This window comes from Paramisgurnus dabryanus, chromosome 9, assembly GCF_030506205.2.
Source record: "Paramisgurnus dabryanus chromosome 9, PD_genome_1.1, whole genome shotgun sequence".
Taxonomy (NCBI): Eukaryota; Metazoa; Chordata; class Actinopteri; order Cypriniformes; family Cobitidae; genus Paramisgurnus; species Paramisgurnus dabryanus.
Window position 1 is genome coordinate 12,138,471 of NC_133345.1, and position 18,056 is coordinate 12,156,526.

An 18,056-nucleotide genomic window follows, 5' to 3' on the forward strand; every position below is an offset into this window, starting at 1 on the left:
TTTCATCAATTGCGCTGAAAATTCAGAGAAAGCTCCAACATATAAATGTACAAAACACTGTGCAGCATGTATACTTGCTAAACAAGCAGCGGACTCTGACATAATATTAGTTTGTGTCCATATAAACTCATAATTACTCCCGCTCGCGTTTAAATGACAGCAGAGAGACTCGCCCACCGTCTCAAGGACCGTCCCCTCACAGTATTCAGGACAGAAGCGGTCGAAAGTGGAAAAAAGAGACGGATTTAAATACCAGGTGTAAACGTAATGTGTCTCTCTCGTCCACTTGTGATCCGATCGATGAAAACACATCTTAATACCAAATGTAAACAGCACCTTATTTATCTGAGCTAGTTCATCTTTACATTCCCGCAGAAACCTCAGATCCAGTGATCAGCATCTCCTTTTAATTCCTCCCTCAAAATTAAAACGTAGAGGGGATCGAGCCTTTTCGGTGGTAGGGCCCCGTCTATGGAACAACTTGCCGCTCAAGATTAGAGAGGCACCTTCTATATCTACTTTTAAGTCTCTTTTAAAAATCTGTTTGAGATGGCATACTCATTTTTATTTGTATTTCACTGTAGTGTAAAACCTGTTTGGTTTTAAATTCAAATTTTTATGGATTTAAATGCATTTTGTTTTTATTTTTGGTTTATCTGTCTTTTCTATAATTTTAATGTACAGCACTTTGGTCAGTCTTGTGGCTGTTTTAAATGTGCTTATAAATAAATGAACTTGAACTTGAATATACAGTCTATCTATCTATCTATCTATCTATCTATCTATCTATCTATCTATCTATCTATCTATCTATCTATCTATCTATCTATCTTAATATATATCTATCTATCTGATCCTGCCTGTATAGCGTCAATTGCAATAAAATTCATTATAAAGAGCTTCTAAAGATCTTCTGTGTTTACTGAATAAGGAGGTCTAGACCTAAAGAGTCGTCTGATTGGACCCAATCCAAACATAGAAACAAAGACAATTGCACTGTTTATCTGTCACTCAGTTTAACTGCTTCCATTATTGGCTAAAGATTACAGTCATTACGCATTATGGCCTTATGCTGGCACACTCAGGCTACACATATAAACCAAGACAAAGCCTCAGCTTCAGCAAGAAGCTACATACTGCAGAGTCATGCCGATTCTTGAAACCATTTTGATGATTATCCCATTTACTGTAACTGCTGCACAACCTAAATGTACAGCTTATGGAACAGATGAACTTCTTCATTTCTCAAAAGAGGGTGATGCCTTTATCGGGGGCATTTTTTCCTTTCACCAAAATCCGGCTGATGTAAATCCAACACTCTTGAGCAATCCGGGAAACAGCAGGTGTTACGGGTAAGATGGTGATAACAAAACCCTATTTATATTATAAACTTATTTAAAAAAATATATATATATATATATATATATAAAGCGTCAAAAACATTACTGCAAAAAATCTCCCTGACACACTGATTTTCAGACTTGATCCTGGAGAGCTGCAGTATGCCATGACAATGATTTTTGCCATTGAGGAAATAAACAACAGCACACACCTTCTGCCTGGCTTTACACTTGGATACCGCATCTATGGCTCTTGCCCAAGCATCCCTCTCTCTGTTAGAGCATCACTAGCTCTAATGAATGGGCAAACAGAGTCAGAAAAGAGCTGTAAAAGTCCCGCTACTGTACAAGCTGTGATTGGGGATACTACATCCACATCTACTATAGACATTGCAAGGACCATGGGTCCATTTAAAATACCTGTGGTAAGTATACAGTCAAGACTGGGTGTAATATTTTTACATTGAAGAGTAAGTAAAAAAGCTAAATCTGAAGCCTTAGATTAAATGGTATAAATGGCTTGTTGTGTTAAGGTTTTGTGGTATTGATGTACAGTAGATGTGCATACAGATACAATTCATTATGGTTTTGTTCATTAAAGTATGCATGTGTTAATTGTACTGTATTATGTCTATACAGTCATCTAGCTGTACATCAATGCACATTTTGTGTCTCTCTTATCTGACACACTCACTTCAACTTTCTCTGCTTATGAGCCGATGTTTTACAAATGTGCAATGAACTTGTATTAGAGGCGTATAACATGTAAAAACTAAATGATTTTGTGTCTTTTGTTTCAGCTAAGCCATTCAGCAACCTGTGCATGTCTCAGTAATAGACAGCAGTATCCCTCCTTCTTCAGGACTATTCCTAGTGATCACTACCAGAGCAGAGCGCTTGCCAAACTAGTCAAGTATTTTGGTTGGACTTGGGTTGGGGCTGTGAGAAGCAGGGGAGACTACGGCAACAACGGTATGGCCACTTTTCTAGAAGCGGCTGAGAACGAGGGCGTATGCGTTGAATACTCAGTGGCTATTTACAGAACTGATCCAAGAGAAAAGTTTTTGGAAGTGGTAGATATAATCAAAAAGTCCACATCTAAAGTCATAGTAGCTTTTGCGGACGGCAACGATCTGGACATTCTGATAAAAGAGCTTTACTACCAAAATGTAACTGGCTTTCAGTGGGTTGGAAGTGAGGGCTGGATCACATATAGATATGTAGCAACCCAAATAAACTATGCTGTGCTCGAAGGGGCAGTTGGCTTTGCTGTGCCCAATGCACATATACCCGGATTGAGGGAGTTTATTGAAAGTAGCCGTCCCTCTTTGAGACCGGGTAATACAGGACTGGTTGAGCTATGGGAAAATGTGTTTCAGTGCACTTTAAACTCAACTGCACAAAATGTCTCCAAAATGTGCAATGAAGAGGAGTCCCTAGCGAATACATACACACGTTTTACAGATGTGTCAGATTCCAGCCTTCTCAACAACGTCTACAAAGCAGTATATGCAGTCGCTCATGCTATGAAAGAACTACTTGCGTGTAAGAAAGGAATGGGGCCATTTCCCAACAAAACATGTGCAGAGAAAGGAAAAATACAGCCTTGGCAGGTGTGAATGAACTTAGATCTGTAATCATCTGTAATTCTAAACTGCTGTGATGTGTGTGTATAACAAACACCACTGTTTATCCAGGTGCTGCATTACCTGACCCAGGTGAACTTTACAAGCAGAAATGGGGAAAATGTTAACTTTGATGCGAGTGGTGATCCAGCTGCACGTTATGCCCTGGTTAATTGGCAAATGAATGATGAGGGAATATTAACATTTAAAGCCATTGGACTATATGATGCATCTTGGCCCGATGGACAACAGATTAGAATGAAAGATGAGATCAGTGCAGTATGGTCAGGAAATCAGAAAAATGTAAGCTAATTCGAAAATAATGCATGATAAGCTACTGTAAACATACAATGCTTTCCTAACAGTGCTTGTGTATGTTTTACGTTTATATGTTTTAGGTCCCCCAGTCTGTGTGTAGTGAATCTTGCCCTCCAGGCACCAGCAGGGCTTTTGTTAAAGGAAAACCCATTTGCTGCTTTGACTGCATACCGTGTGCAGATGGAGAATTTAGCAACAACACAAGTGAGATGACAAGGCCTCTAATATTAACAGTGATACTCCTCATGTTTCTCTGTGGTCAGCTGAAAGTCTGCATGATGTTACATTGTTTTAAAATGATGCTATTCTCCCTTTGTAATTTGTTTATGCTTTCAGATGCAGTAACATGTCTCCCTTGCCCTCTTGAGTACAAATCAAATGGAAACAGAACTCGATGTGAACTTAAAAACATAGAATTCTTGTCTTTTAATGAAGTAATGGGTAATATACTAGTGACATTTTCTTTGTGTGGAGGATGTCTCACAATCACAACAGGGCTGATTTTCTTCTGCCACAGACATACTCCTATAGTAAAAGCCAATAACTCTGAGCTGAGCTTCCTGTTGCTCTTCTCATTGACTTTGTGTTTTCTCTGTTCACTTACTTTCATTGGTCGCCCCACTGAGTGGTCCTGTATGTTGCGTCACACAGCGTTTGGGATCACTTTTGTCCTCTGTATCTCCTGTGTTCTGGGGAAAACAATAGTGGTGTTAATGGCATTCAAGGCCACACTTCCAGGAAGTAATGTCATGAAATGGTTTGGGCCTCCTCAGCAAAGACTCAGTGTTCTTGCTTTTACTCTCATACAAGTGCTTATTTGTGTGCTTTGGTTAACAACATCACCCCCATTTCCCTACAAAAACATGAATCATTACAATGATAAAATAATTCTTGAGTGTAATTCAGGCTCATCCATAGGTTTCTGGGCTGTGCTGGGTTATATTGGCCTATTAGCCATATTGTGCTTCATTTTGGCTTTTTTGGCTCGGACGCTGCCTGATAACTTCAACGAAGCTAAATTCATCACATTCAGTATGCTCATATTCTGTGCTGTATGGATCACATTTATCCCAGCTTATGTCAGCTCACCTGGAAAATTTACTGTAGCTGTGGAGATTTTTGCTATTTTGGCCTCCAGTTATGGGATGTTATTTTGTATATTTATTCCCAAATGCTACATAATCTTATTCAAACCAGACATGAACTCTAAAAAACTTTTGATGGGTAAAGCGACTTCAAAAGTTCACTGAATAACATGTTGTGGTCTATGACACTACTGCTATTAACAGCCTGATCTCACAAAATACGTGAAATAGTCACGCATTATTTTGCTCAGTTTTGCGTGACATTGTCACGTATTTCCACCATATTACGTGCCCCTGAATTTCTTTTCCGTGACAGTTTCACGTATTGGTTACTCAACTGTTTTTCCTATTTTCTTACAATTGTCGCTTCGGTTTGGGGTTAGAACAACTTTCTGTTACATAAAATGACATCCTTACCCAAACCCAACTCTAACCCTAACGACGATCAGGCGACGATGGTTTAAAAAGCATACGAAAAAATTGTATAAACCAATAATTTAAGTGACATCCTAACGCAAACAGAAAATCTAACCCCAAACCGAAGCGACAATTGTTTAAAAATAGGAAAAACAGTTGAGTTACCAATACGTGAAACTTTCACGGAAAAGAAAGTCGTGGCAGGGGCACGTAATATGGTGGAAATACGAGACGATGTCACGCAAAACTGAGCAAAATAATGCGTGACTACTTCATGGAAATTTGTGAGATCAGGTTGGCTATTAAATCTCAACAATAAACATTTTAATTTGTGGGGGGGGGGTATTCATTTGGGCATTAGTTTTAAAGGCTGACATGTAACATTGCTTTGCTAATAATTTGTGCATAAATAATTTCTTTAAAAATGGACATACTGTATATTTGGATGTACAATGAATTCTGACCATACTCTCTTATTATCTTCATATAATTTATATATAGAGAGAAGTGCATTATTTGATGTGCTTTTAACACACCAAATAATAGTTGTTTTATTTACCCATGCCACTGACCACTCCTGAAGTTGAGATCACATGAACATGCAAACTTTTATTCGAGCTATAGGCACCAAATGTGTGTAAGCACTTATCTGCTTGCTTTCATTTCATGATTCCTTGTTTAGTTTTCACATTTTATTTGCTAAAGTTGTTTAGAAATAAGATGTTATATTCAATTAACTGATTACCTTTCTCATTGACTAGATTCATCATCATTGTCAGTTTTGTCTAAAAATATACTTTTTTAAACTCATTCTTATTTTGGATCACCCCCTAATGTTTGTCAAAAATATTAATAAATGATATTAAATGGTTCACTAAACTGTTTTATTAACAAATATGATGCTAAAGATGCAAATAAGAAGTGAGGCTGTAAATGTAAGGGAAAGATTAAACATAAAATATATCTTTGCCAGAATGATCTACAGGAACGGTTTGGTGACCGTTCACCATACTGGTGAAAAATATACAAATAAAAAAAATCGAAAAAATACTAAGGTGTTTAAAGGGACACAGCTTTGTATAGTTAGAACCCCAAACATGTTTTTGAATGGTCATGCATCATTTCCTCAGTTGCCGCTGAGACAGGAGAAATACAGATTTCAGTGTTGCACTTCCTTCTTTCAATGATGTAAAAATCATCATTTTGCATCATTGAAAGAAGGAAGTCCAATATCTTTGTTGAGGGAGTGAGACTACAAACACCCCTTTTCTCGGTCAAATAGGCACCAAATTCTAAATGTATGTTAAATTTCACCTACAAATATAACACACTTTCGATAAAGATTAATGTTTCTATGAGTGAAATGCTCCTTTAAATCAATGGTTAGGTAAACAACAAAAAACAAATCTGAGTTGAAACAAACCAGCATAAGGTATTTTAAACCCAGGGGTTAAGTATGTCCATTTATTAAAATATATAAAATATATAAACAAAAATAATTTTTGCCATGAAACAGAAGTAGCGATTGCCTTATATTCCACGAGGTGACATATATCCGGGTGTAACTGGCTGTCAGGACTCTGCCTTGAAGTCTTGTTATATTTGTATTTTGTCATGGTGGCAGAGTTCTGGCAGTCCCTGGCCTTGTGTGGAGGTTCATGCCTTGTTTTGTGTTTGGCATGTTTCTCTTATATAATGTTCTTCTGTCCTTGTTTCTGTGCAGGTAATTTCGTTATATAGTCACGTATTTTTTTGATTCTTTTTTCGTGCTATTATCACGAAATTTCGTGTTTTTTCGTGATCGTATAACGAATTCCTGTTTTCGTGTGATTAGTGTATCACGTATTGGTTACTCAACTGTTTTGTCCTATTTTCTTACCATTGTCGCTTCGGTTTAGGGTTAGATTTACATAAAATGACATCCCTAACCAAACCCAACTCTAACCCTAACGCCAGGCGACATATAAAAAAATAAATCAGAAAAAATAGTATAAACCAATATATAAAGTGACATTCTAATGCAAGCACCAAATCTAACCCTAAACCGAAGCGACAATGGTTTAAAAATAGGAAAAAGCAGTTGAGTAACCAATACGTGATAATCACACGAAAACAGGAATTCGTTATACGATCACGAAAAAACACGAAATTTCGTGATAATAGCACGAAAAAAGAATCAAAAAAATACGTGACTATATCACGAAACTTTGTGAGACTGGGTTAGTCTGTGTCATCCAGTATTGTGTATTCCAGTCAAGAAGTCTAGTCTAGTTAATCTGTCAAGTTGTGAGTCTAGTTTAGTGTTTAGTCGTGTCAATTTCATGTTTAATGTGTTACCCCCTCGTGGGCTTTTGTTTTGTCTTGTTTATTATTAAAATCCTTTGTTAACCCCTTCATCGTTCGCTATTGGGTTCATCTGTCCTGCTAATCCTAACACTGGCTTCTAAAATGAAATAAGGCAGGGCTGGATTTCAATTTGTCCATCAAGATCTGAATGGATCATTTGAAGTTGGGTCATGCTGCTAATTGCTAATCGCAGTGATTCTCTCACAGACCCCGTCCACCTGCCATACCATATGAACAGAAGTAAAGACAGATCATTTTGAGGAGGGGAGCACATTTGCATTTTTGATTAAAGATGATGAGGGCACATGAATTTAAAAAATTATATTGAAGCTCACAAACAAGTCATTTGTAAAAAAAAATTTTCATTTTATTTTCATGGCGACTTTAAAAATGTAAAGAAGACTATATCCACTATTTTCAGTTTTTGAAGGTTCTGTTTATGACTGTTGGACCATTAAAGGTGCAAAGTGTAAATTGGAGGAGAACCATTATGTTATGGGGTGTGAGCAGTGTATTGAGCTGTTGGTAGCAATTCGCAACCTCACCACTATGCCACTAAAATGTACAAATTTCACCTTTATTTCACGCAAAAAATGATCAAATCTTTCTCATATTTGACTTGGATCATTATCAAACAAAACCTAACCAATCATATTACCAAATTACATAATTGACACTCAAATTGTAGGTGCCAAACATTGTAATTATTTGTCTACATGCATAAAGATAGACATTTTGGCCTGTTGCTTCATGCTGTTTCTTTACAGTCTCGCTCAATCAACTCCTAGTTGTCAAGTCCCCATACTGTATTAATTTAAAAACAATGCAACTAAACTATTGTAAAACATGACTTCTGCATTCCGTTTATCTGACCTTTGTCTAGCAATTTATAAAAGAAATACATGTAAAAATAATACTATAACTCGTATCCAAATGTTGCACCTCCTTCAAACAAGGTCCACCTGTGTCGTTTCCCAAAAGATTATGGCCACTGTCACCTCTATAAATACAGCAACATTTTACTATTAAATGACACATCTCTTACATTGACAGTATATATGTTGAATGGGTAAATGGAGCCACTAGTTGCACTCCTGCATATGGTAATGGCCATCATGACTTTCTCTAAAGCCAATGAGACTGTATGTCATCTGCGTGGAGAGCCTACATACCCTAAGTTAGGGAAAGATGGGGACATCATAATTGGAGGGGTATTTTCCTTCCATAGCAGCTGGGAGGTCAGACAGCTGGCGTATACAGTTTCTCCACCTCCACTGAAGTGCATCAAGTGAGTAAAACTTAGTTTTAAGACTATACTCAAGTACTATAATGGACTTTTTTATATTATTTTTAAGTTTCATCTGATTATTGCTTAGGATTTTGTTAATGTTTTCTGTTTGTTTAACCAGTCTTAATTTCAGGGACTTCCAGTATGCACAGTCAATGCTCTTCGCAATAGAGGAGATTAACAACAGCACCACTTTGCTTCCGGGGGTCTCGTTGGGCTACAAGATCTACGACACATGCGGCTCTTTGGCTGTGGGTGTTCAAGCAGCTATGGCGCTTGCAAATGGGTTTGAGAAAACATCAGTTGAAGGACCCTGCACAAAGCAATCTGAGGTGCAAGCCATCATAGGAGACACAAGCTCGTCAGCTTGCATAGTAATAACAAAGAGTATTGGACCACTTAAGATTCCCTTGGTATGTTTAATATGCCAAATTTTAACAGTCTGTCATAACATATGCATGGCATTATATGCGTGTTCTTAAATACAATACAGTTACCTATAATAAATGTATTAAGACCAAATGCATCCTAATATTAATTACAAATAACATCTATATTTTCTTCTAGATCAGTCATTATGCCACTTGTGAGTGTCTAAGTGACAAAATTAAATATCCTTCATTTTTTCGAACTATTGCAAGTGATTATTATCAAAGCAGAGCACTGGCAGAGCTTGTAAGACACTTTGGTTGGACTTGGGTGGGAGCCATCAGATCAGACGATGATTATGGTAACAGTGGAATGGCCACTTTCACTAAAGTCGCTGAGCAGATGGGCATCTGTCTGGAATATTCTCTCCCGTTTTTCAGAACGTATCCAGAAGACAAAATAATGCGAATAATTGAGCAGATTAAAAGCTCTACTTCTCGAGTAATTGTGGGATTTCTTGCTCACTGGGATTTGGAATTTCTGCTGCATAAATTTCTTGAACACAACATCACAGGATTTCAGTGGGTGGGCACAGAAAGCTGGATCTCAGATTCAGTCATTGCCAGTATGGATAAGCACCATATTCTACAAGGGGCCATTGGATTGGCTATTCCCAAAAATCAAGTAACAGGTCTAAAGGAATTTATTCTAGATATAAAGCCATTGAAATCATCAGGTAGTGCCATTTTCAGTGAGCTTTGGGAATCTTTGTTTGAGTGTAAATACTCCACTAAAAATGATTCAACATTCACAACTGAATGTACAGGAAATGAATCACTGTCAGACATGCAAAATACATTCACAGACATGTCACTCATGCCCATCTTCAGTAATGTCTATAAAGGAGTCTATGCTGCTGCTCATACACTTCATGACCTTCTGGGCTGCAAGGACAAATGTGCCACAAAGAAACAGCCTGACCCCTCAACAGTGTGTTAACACTACATTCATATTCTGACTTAATTTTGCTAAATATATTTTCTTTAAAGCTTTTGTAGAATATGATTTTTTTTTAATATAAAATAGTATCTGACACAATTAGTGGTGTTTATTGATGTATAGACTAAGAGTGAGTATGATTTGTTTATTCATCATTAGATATTAGAATAAAATGTTATTAACTCTTTCAGTTTTTAAGGTACCTGAAGAAAGTACGATTTAAGACCAAAGATGGTGAGGAGGTTTACTTTGATGAAAATGGAGATCCAATTGCAAAATATGAGATAATAAATTGGCAACCAAGTAAAATAAAACATGATGAATTTGTCCCTGTTGGACTTTATGATTCATCTTTTCCTGTGAAAGATCGTTTGATAGTGAATATGCCTGCAATTGTATGGGCAAATAATAAAACAAAGGTGAGATTATGATGCATTTTATTTACTGTTAGTGTATTGTGTGCGTGCATGCAAGCGTGTGAACAGTGTATCTGAATAAAACAATGCAATAATACATGTAACCGGTTTTTTATATATATATTTAAATCTGTGGGTTGCAGGTGCCTGTGTCTGTGTGCAGTGAGAGTTGTCCTCCTGGCACTAGAAAGGCTGTGCAAAAAGGAAAACCTATATGTTGTTATGACTGCATACCATGCACAGAAGGTGAAATCAGCAATACTACAGGTAAAATACATGAATTTATACCAGGGGGCTGTTATTCTGCTTGGTTGCAAAATGTTCCACGAGTATGCATTATTTTTTCGATAAATTCACACCTTACTTTTCAAATTTCGTACAATAATCACCAGAGCACTGTCTATGGTAACTGTGGTATAAGTGAAATAATTGACTCCGGTCCTTCGTGTAGTGCCGCATAAACACATAGGATGTGCATTATTTTCTAATAATTCAACGGCCAGTTGTTAATTAATATTTACTTAAAACAGCTTGCGATTAATATAGCTATATCTACAGTATGTATAGTTACATATAAGTGTAATGTGAAGCAATCATAAACATATTAATTCTTTTTCATATTTAATAGTTGTTACAATTTTTTAATTTGTTATTATACTTTATAACAGATTCTATCACATGTCTGCGGTGCAATGAAGACTTCTGGTCAAATCTACAAAAGGATGGATGTGTTGAGAAGGAGACTGAATATTTGTCTTATGAGGAGATCATGGGAATTTTGCTCACAACTATTTCAGTTATTGGTGCATTTACAACATTGATAATCGCAGTCATATTTTTCAGATATAAAAACACTCCTATCGTAAAAGCCAACAACTCAGAGCTGAGCTTCTTGCTTCTGTTCTCATTGACTTTGTGTTTTCTCTGTTCACTTACTTTCATTGGTCGCCCCAGTGAGTGGTCCTGTATGTTGCGCCACACAGCGTTTGGGATCACTTTTGTCCTCTGTATCTCCTGTGTTCTGGGGAAAACAATAGTGGTGTTAATGGCATTCAGGGCCACACTTCCAGGAAGTAATGTCATGAAATGGTTTGGGCCTGCACAACAGAGACTCAGTGTTTTTGCCTTTACACTCATACAAGTTCTTATCTCTGTTCTTTGGCTAACAATATCTCCACCTTTTCCCTTTAAAAATGTAGATTACTTCAAAGAAAAGATCATATTAGAGTGTAATGTGGGCTCAGCTGTAGGTTTCTGGGCTGTGTTGGGTTATATAGGATTTCTTGCCCTGTTGTGCTTTATTTTGGCTTTCCTGGCTCGGAAACTACCTGATAACTTCAATGAAGCTAAATTCATCACATTCAGTATGCTCATTTTCTGTGCTGTATGGATCACATTTATTCCAGCTTATGTCAGTTCACCTGGAAAATTTACTGTAGCCGTTGAGATATTTGCTATTTTAGCATCTAGTTTTGGTTTGCTGTTCTGCATCTTTCTCCCAAAATGCTATGTGATTTTACTCAAACCAGAGAAGAATTCTAGGAAGCACATGATGGGAAAGTAAAAATCTGTAAATTTCTTAAAAATAGTACTATTTATAAAAATTGTGTAAATATGGTAAGATACTGTATGAATAAAATAAAAAATAAACTCAAATGTCAAATAAACTGGCAATTGCAAATGTGTTGAAAAAATACACCTTTAAATAAAAGAGATAATATTGACAAATGTTCTAGGCTTAAGTAGATGCCCACTCATTGCCAGATGCAGTGGCAGCCAGTGACTTCTTTTTTTGAGGGCGCAAGATGTGAAGTTCGTCATCTGTGTGGTTCGTAATTTGTTCGCAATTTGAATTTGCACCCCTCGGAAGAGCAGTCACAAGCCGCCACCGGCCAGATGCTAGAAGACAGCTGACTTGTAGTAACTGCAGTTGTAGCGAGTAACCTTTTGGTAACATTTTATAAAAAACTAATCAGTTAGGGCGGGGTGTTGACATATTTAAAGGGATAGTTCACCCAAAAATGAAAAATCTGTAATCATTGTCTCACTCTCATGTTGCTACAAACCTGTATAAATGTAGGAACAAGGAACACACGTATTGATAAAATGTATAGCTTGAATGCACCGCAAGTTGCTTTGGATGTGTGTCTTAGAGATTTTTAATCAGCGTGGGGAATATCTTTTGTTTTAATTATCTTGCAAACTTAGTTAAAATATTGTTTATCCATCAAACATAAAATACTTTGATCATGTTAGAGGGCGGCACCTCCTTCAGGTAAGGTCCACCTGTGTCATTTCCCAATAGATCACTCACACTTTCATACCCATAAATATCTTAAACTCTTACTATTATCTATAATTTTGCAGCAGAGACACCTCTAATATATGATAGTATCAATTCAATGGGTGAATGGAGCCACTTGTTGCACTCCTGCATATGGTAATGGCCATCATGACTTTCTCTAAAGCCAATGAGACTGTATGTCATCTGAGTGGAGAGCCTGCATATCCTCAGCTGTGGAAAGATGGAGACATTGTACTTGGAGGGGTTTTTTCCTTCCATAGCAGCTGGGAGGTCAGACAGCTGGCGTATACAGTTACTCCACCTCCACTGGAGTGCATCAAGTGAGTAAAACCTGAAAAATATATAATACTGAAAAATGTAAAGCTTTTTTATTTAAGTCCTTTTCAAATGATTTCTTCTGGTTCTTTTAACCAGTCTTAATTTCAGGGACTTCCAGTATGCCCAGTCAATGCTCTTCGCAATAGAGGAGATTAACAACAGCACCACTTTGCTGCCAGGGGTCTCATTGGGCTACAAGATCTACGACACATGCGGCTCTGTGGCTGTGGGGGTTAAGGCAGCTATGGCCCTTGCTAATGGGTTTGAGAAAACATCAGTTGAAGGACCCTGCACAAAGCAATCTGAGGTGCAAGCCATCATAGGAGACACAACCTCATCAGCTTGCATAGTAATAACAAAGAGTATTGGACCACTTAAGATTCCAATGGTTTGTTTAATATGCCAAATTTTAATAGTCTGTCATAACATATGCATGTCATTATATGTGTGTTCTTGAATCCAATACAGGTAACTATAATAAATGCATTAGGACTAAATGCAACCTAATCTTTATCACAAATAATCTTTAAATTGTCTCCTAGATCAGTCATTATGCCACTTGTGAGTGTCTCAGTGACAAAATTAAATATCCTTCATTTCTTCGAACTATTGCAAGTGATTATTATCAAAGCAGAGCACTAGCAGAGCTTGTAAGACACTTTGGTTGGACTTGGGTGGGAGCCATCAGGTCAGACGATGATTATGGTAACAGTGGAATGGCCACTTTCACTAAAGTCGCTGAGCAGATGGGCATCTGTCTGGAATATTCCCTCCCAATTTACAGAACCTACGCTGAAGATAAAGTACTGAGAATTATTGACAAAATTAAAAGCTCTACTTCTCGAATAATTGTGGGATTTATGGTGCACTGGGAGATGGAGTTTCTGTTGCATAAACTTATTGAACACAACATCACAGGATTTCAGTGGGTGGGCACAGAAAGCTGGATCTCAGATTCAGTCATTGCCAGTATGGATAAGCACCATATTCTACAAGGGGCCATTGGATTGGCTATTCCCAAAAATCAAGTAACAGGTCTAAAGGAATTTATTCTAGATATAAAGCCATTGAAATCATCAGGTAGTGCCATTTTCAGTGAGCTTTGGGAAGCTTTGTTTGAGTGTAAATACTCCACTAAAAATGATTCAACATTCACAACTGAATGTACAGGAAATGAATCACTGTCAGACATGCAAAATACATTCACAGACATGTCACTCATGCCCATCTTCAGTAATGTGTATAAAGGAGTCTATGCTGTTGCTCATACACTTCATGATCTTCTGGGCTGCAAGGACAAATGTGCCACAAAGAAACAGCCTGACCCCTCAACAGTGTGTTAACACTACATTCATATTCTGACTTAATTTGCTAAATATATTTTCTTTAAAGTTTTTGTAGAATATAATTTTTTTTATATAAAATAGTATGTGACACAATTAGTGGTGTTTATTGATGTATAGAGTAAGAGTGAGTATGATTTGTTTATTCATCATTAGATATTATAAAACAATTTTATTAACTCTTTCAGTTTTTAAAGTACCTGAAGAAAGTACAATTTAAGACCAAAGATGGTGAGGAGGTTTACTTTGATGAAAATGGAGATCCAATTGCAAAATATGAGATAATAAATTGGCAACCAAGTAAAATAAAACATGATGAATTTGTCCCTGTTGGACTTTATGATTCATCTTTTCCTGTGAAAGATCGTTTGATAGTGAATATGCCTGCAATTGTATGGGCAAATAATAAAACAAAGGTGAGATTATGATGCATGTTATTTACTGTTAGTGTATTGTGTGCGTGCATGCAAGCGTGTGAACAGTGTATCTGAATAAAACAATGCAATAATACATTTAACAGTTGTTTTTTTTTTTTTAAATCTGTGGGTTGCAGATGCCTGTGTCTGTGTGCAGTGAGAGTTGTCCTCCTGGCACTAGAAAGGCTGTGCAAAAAGGAAAACCTATATGTTGTTTTGACTGCATACCATGCACAGAAGGTGAAATCAGCAATACTACAGGTAAAATACATGAATTTATACCAGGGGGCTGTTATTCTGCTTGGTTGCAAAATGTTCCACGAGTATGCATTATTTTTTCGATAAATTCACACCTTACTTTTCAAATTTCGTACCATAACCACCAGAGCACTGTCTATGGTAACTGTGGTATAAGTGAAATAATTGACTCCGGTCCTTTGAATTATTTGAAAATAATGCACACCCACAATGTAACAACACTCTGTTTCGTGTAGTGCTGCATAAACACATCCACAGCAAAATCTGGAACCTCAGAATAACTCTATAAGAGTTAATTTCAACACTTTAAAAGTGTCTCATGGGGTCCACTCCCAATAGAGTTATTTTAACACTTTTGAAAGTGTTAGCACATTGACTCTTTTAAAGTGTTAGCAATTGACACTATACAGATTTAAAAATCTAACTATAAATTTACACTGATAAGTGTTAAATATTTTTTATTTGTTAAAAATTAACTCCCTCTGTGTAATTTGTTAACTCCAATGTAGTGTTATATTTTTTTAATACTATGGTGTTAATATGGTAAATGTAAAGACAGAAACATATTACAGTACTTTTGGGACAAAAAAACTTTATTTTTAAACAGTTTTTTTAATGTAACAATACAGCAGTATAATCTATCATTATCATTATAAAACTGTTAAAGATTTTTTTTTAAATGTCATCTGATCAACATTTATTTATGACAGAAAAATTGTTCTCAATGTATCATGCATTTAAGTGTTCATTAAATTAACATATATTAACATCCGAGACAACTAAAAAGCACATTCCCAATGTATAACAACAGTACAGATATTTATAAACACAGTTTATGGGATGCTTCAGTTCATACAAACAAGTTTGACTTCATTTCAATCCAAAATCCATGTTGGTCTTCACATAATAACAGCAGAATATGATGAACCAGTAGCTGTAAGGAGGTGATATGATCCTCGGTCAGATCTTCGGACTAGATATTGAACTTTTCTGTTAATAAAACAAAAATAAAAGGGAAACATTCATTATTAAAAAACAATAAACATTCATTATTAAAAAACAATACAAAATGCATTACAGAATTCACAAACAGAACACATACCAAAATACTTTGAAAATAGTTATACATTTATGTTTTGCACAAAAATACTCACTTTGTTATAAAATTGCTCTTCAAAATTTTCATGTAGTCCTATTTCTGTGCTCCTCCAAAGTCCCCAAGGCAAATCTCCTGCACACATTAATGGATTTAAAAATATATATTTTAATCTTAAACAGCAAATAAAGCAAAAAAAAAAAAAAAAAAAACTTCCAAAAACATTATACGAGTATGAATTGCTCCATCTGAGGCTAAGACCTAAACTCAACTGCTGCTAATGACAATAACACATGACTCTTGATACTCTTGAATGTTAAACTTGATACTAACAGCAATATAAAACATATCACCACACAACTCTCAAATGTTATTGATCAAAATTTTATTTATTGAACATTTACTTACCATTTACAGTGAAAGAGATGACCTTCTGCTTGAACTGCATCATCCAAAAACACGGATCAGTGTGTACTGTAAAAAGGGGGAGGTCTTCTCTATTTAACACCCTAGGAGTTAACAAACTCCACTAACAAAACACTGTAGGAGTTAATTTAAAAAAAAAGTGGTAACACTCTGTTTTGACACCAACTCTTTATTTTTATAGAGTTAAATAAAATAGTTTTAACTCAATCCAGTGTTAAATTAACTCCGAACTCTTTATATTTCCATTAACACCGTAATTTTAACTCTGCTAAATTTGCTGTGTAGGATGTGCATTATTTTCTAATAATTCAACGGCCAGTTGTTAATTAATATTTACTTAAAACAGCTTGCGATTAATATAGCTATATCTACAGTATGTGTAGTTACATATAAATGTAATGTGAAGCAATCATAAACATGTTGATTCTTTTTTCATATTTAATAGTTGTTACAATTTTTTAATTTGTTATTATACTTTATAACAGATTCTATCAAATGTCTGCGGTGCAATGAAGACTTCTGGTCAAATCTACAAAAGGATGGATGTGTTGAGAAGGAGACTGAATATTTGTCTCATGAGGAGATCATGGGAATTTTGCTCACAACTATTTCAGTTATTGGTGCATTTACAACATTGATAATCGCAGTCATATTTTTCAGATATAAAAACACTCCTATCGTAAAAGCAAACAACTCAGAGCTGAGCTTCCTGCTTCTGTTCTCATTGACTTTGTGTTTTCTCTGTTCACTTACTTTCATTGGTCGACCCTCTGAGTGGTCCTGTATGTTGCGTCACACAGCGTTTGGGATCACTTTTGTCCTCTGTATCTCTTGTGTTCTGGGGAAAACAATAGTGGTGTTAATGGCATTCAGGGCCACACTTCCAGGAAGTAATGTCATGAAATGGTTTGGGCCTGCACAACAGAGACTCAGCGTTTTTGCCTTTACACTCATACAAGTTCTTATCTGTGTGCTTTGGCTAATAATATCTCCTCCTTTTCCCTTTAAAAATGTAGATTACTTCAAAGAAAAGATCATATTAGAGTGTAACGTGGGCTCAGCTGTAGGTTTTTGGGCTGTTTTAGGTTATATAGGATTTCTTGCCCTGTTGTGCTTTATTCTGGCTTTCCTGGCTCGGAAACTACCTGATAACTTCAATGAAGCTAAATTCATCACATTCAGTATGCTCATTTTCTGTGCTGTATGGATCACATTTATTCCAGCTTATGTCAGTTCACCTGGAAAATTTACTGTAGCCGTTGAGATATTTGCTATTTTAGCATCTAGTTTTGGTTTGCTGTTCTGCATCTTTCTCCCAAAATGCTATGTGATTTTACTCAAACCAGAGAAGAATTCTAGGAAGCACATGATGGGAAAGTAAAAATCTGTGAATTTCTTAAAAATAGTACTATTTATAAAAATTGTGTAAATATGGTAAGATACTGTATGAATAAAATAAAAAATAAACTCAAATGTCAAATAAAATGGCAATTGCAAATGTGTTGAAAAATACACCGTTAAATAAAAGAGATAATATTGACAAATTTTCTAGGCTTAAGTAGATGCCCACTCATTGCCAGATGCAGTGGCAGCCAGTGACTTCTTTTTTTTTTTGAGGGCGCAAGATGTGAAGTTCGTCATCTGTGTGGTTCGTAATTTATTCGCAATTTGAATTTGCACCCCTCGGAAGA

The 18,056-nt window shown here is 36.2% G+C and overlaps 3 protein-coding genes and 1 long non-coding RNA gene across 4 annotated transcripts; 3 read left to right on the forward strand and 1 right to left on the reverse strand.

The window, feature by feature from the left end:
* The first annotated feature begins 1,146 nt into the window (after positions 1-1,146).
* On the forward strand, positions 1,147-4,533 carry olfcj1 (olfactory receptor C family, j1). Its single transcript, XM_065282645.1, has 6 exons — positions 1,147-1,352; positions 1,480-1,765; positions 2,141-2,953; positions 3,038-3,268; positions 3,364-3,487; positions 3,620-4,533. Exons 1-6 carry the CDS (start codon positions 1,147-1,149, stop codon positions 4,531-4,533), a joined length of 2,574 nt encoding a protein of 857 aa, XP_065138717.1.
* Positions 4,534-8,204: 3,671 nt separating this feature from the next.
* On the forward strand, positions 8,205-11,767 carry LOC135769342 (extracellular calcium-sensing receptor-like). Its single transcript, XM_065278676.2, has 6 exons — positions 8,205-8,419; positions 8,541-8,832; positions 8,987-9,778; positions 9,979-10,206; positions 10,347-10,470; positions 10,872-11,767. The coding sequence occupies exons 1-6, from the start codon at positions 8,205-8,207 to the stop codon at positions 11,765-11,767; spliced, it is 2,547 nt and encodes an 848-aa protein (XP_065134748.2).
* An 846-nt stretch (positions 11,768-12,613) lies between these two features.
* Positions 12,614-17,746, forward strand: LOC135769338 (extracellular calcium-sensing receptor-like). The gene is made up of 6 exons (XM_065278675.2): positions 12,614-12,828; positions 12,923-13,214; positions 13,369-14,160; positions 14,358-14,585; positions 14,723-14,846; positions 16,851-17,746. Exons 1-6 carry the CDS (start codon positions 12,614-12,616, stop codon positions 17,744-17,746), a joined length of 2,547 nt encoding a protein of 848 aa, XP_065134747.2.
* Positions 15,257-16,398, reverse strand: LOC135773159 (uncharacterized). Its single transcript, XR_010543457.1, has 3 exons — positions 16,348-16,398; positions 15,998-16,074; positions 15,257-15,833 (listed from the first exon to the last, which is right to left on the reverse strand). It is a non-coding gene; the product is annotated as an uncharacterized lncRNA (long non-coding RNA).
* Positions 17,747-18,056: the final 310 nt, after the last annotated feature.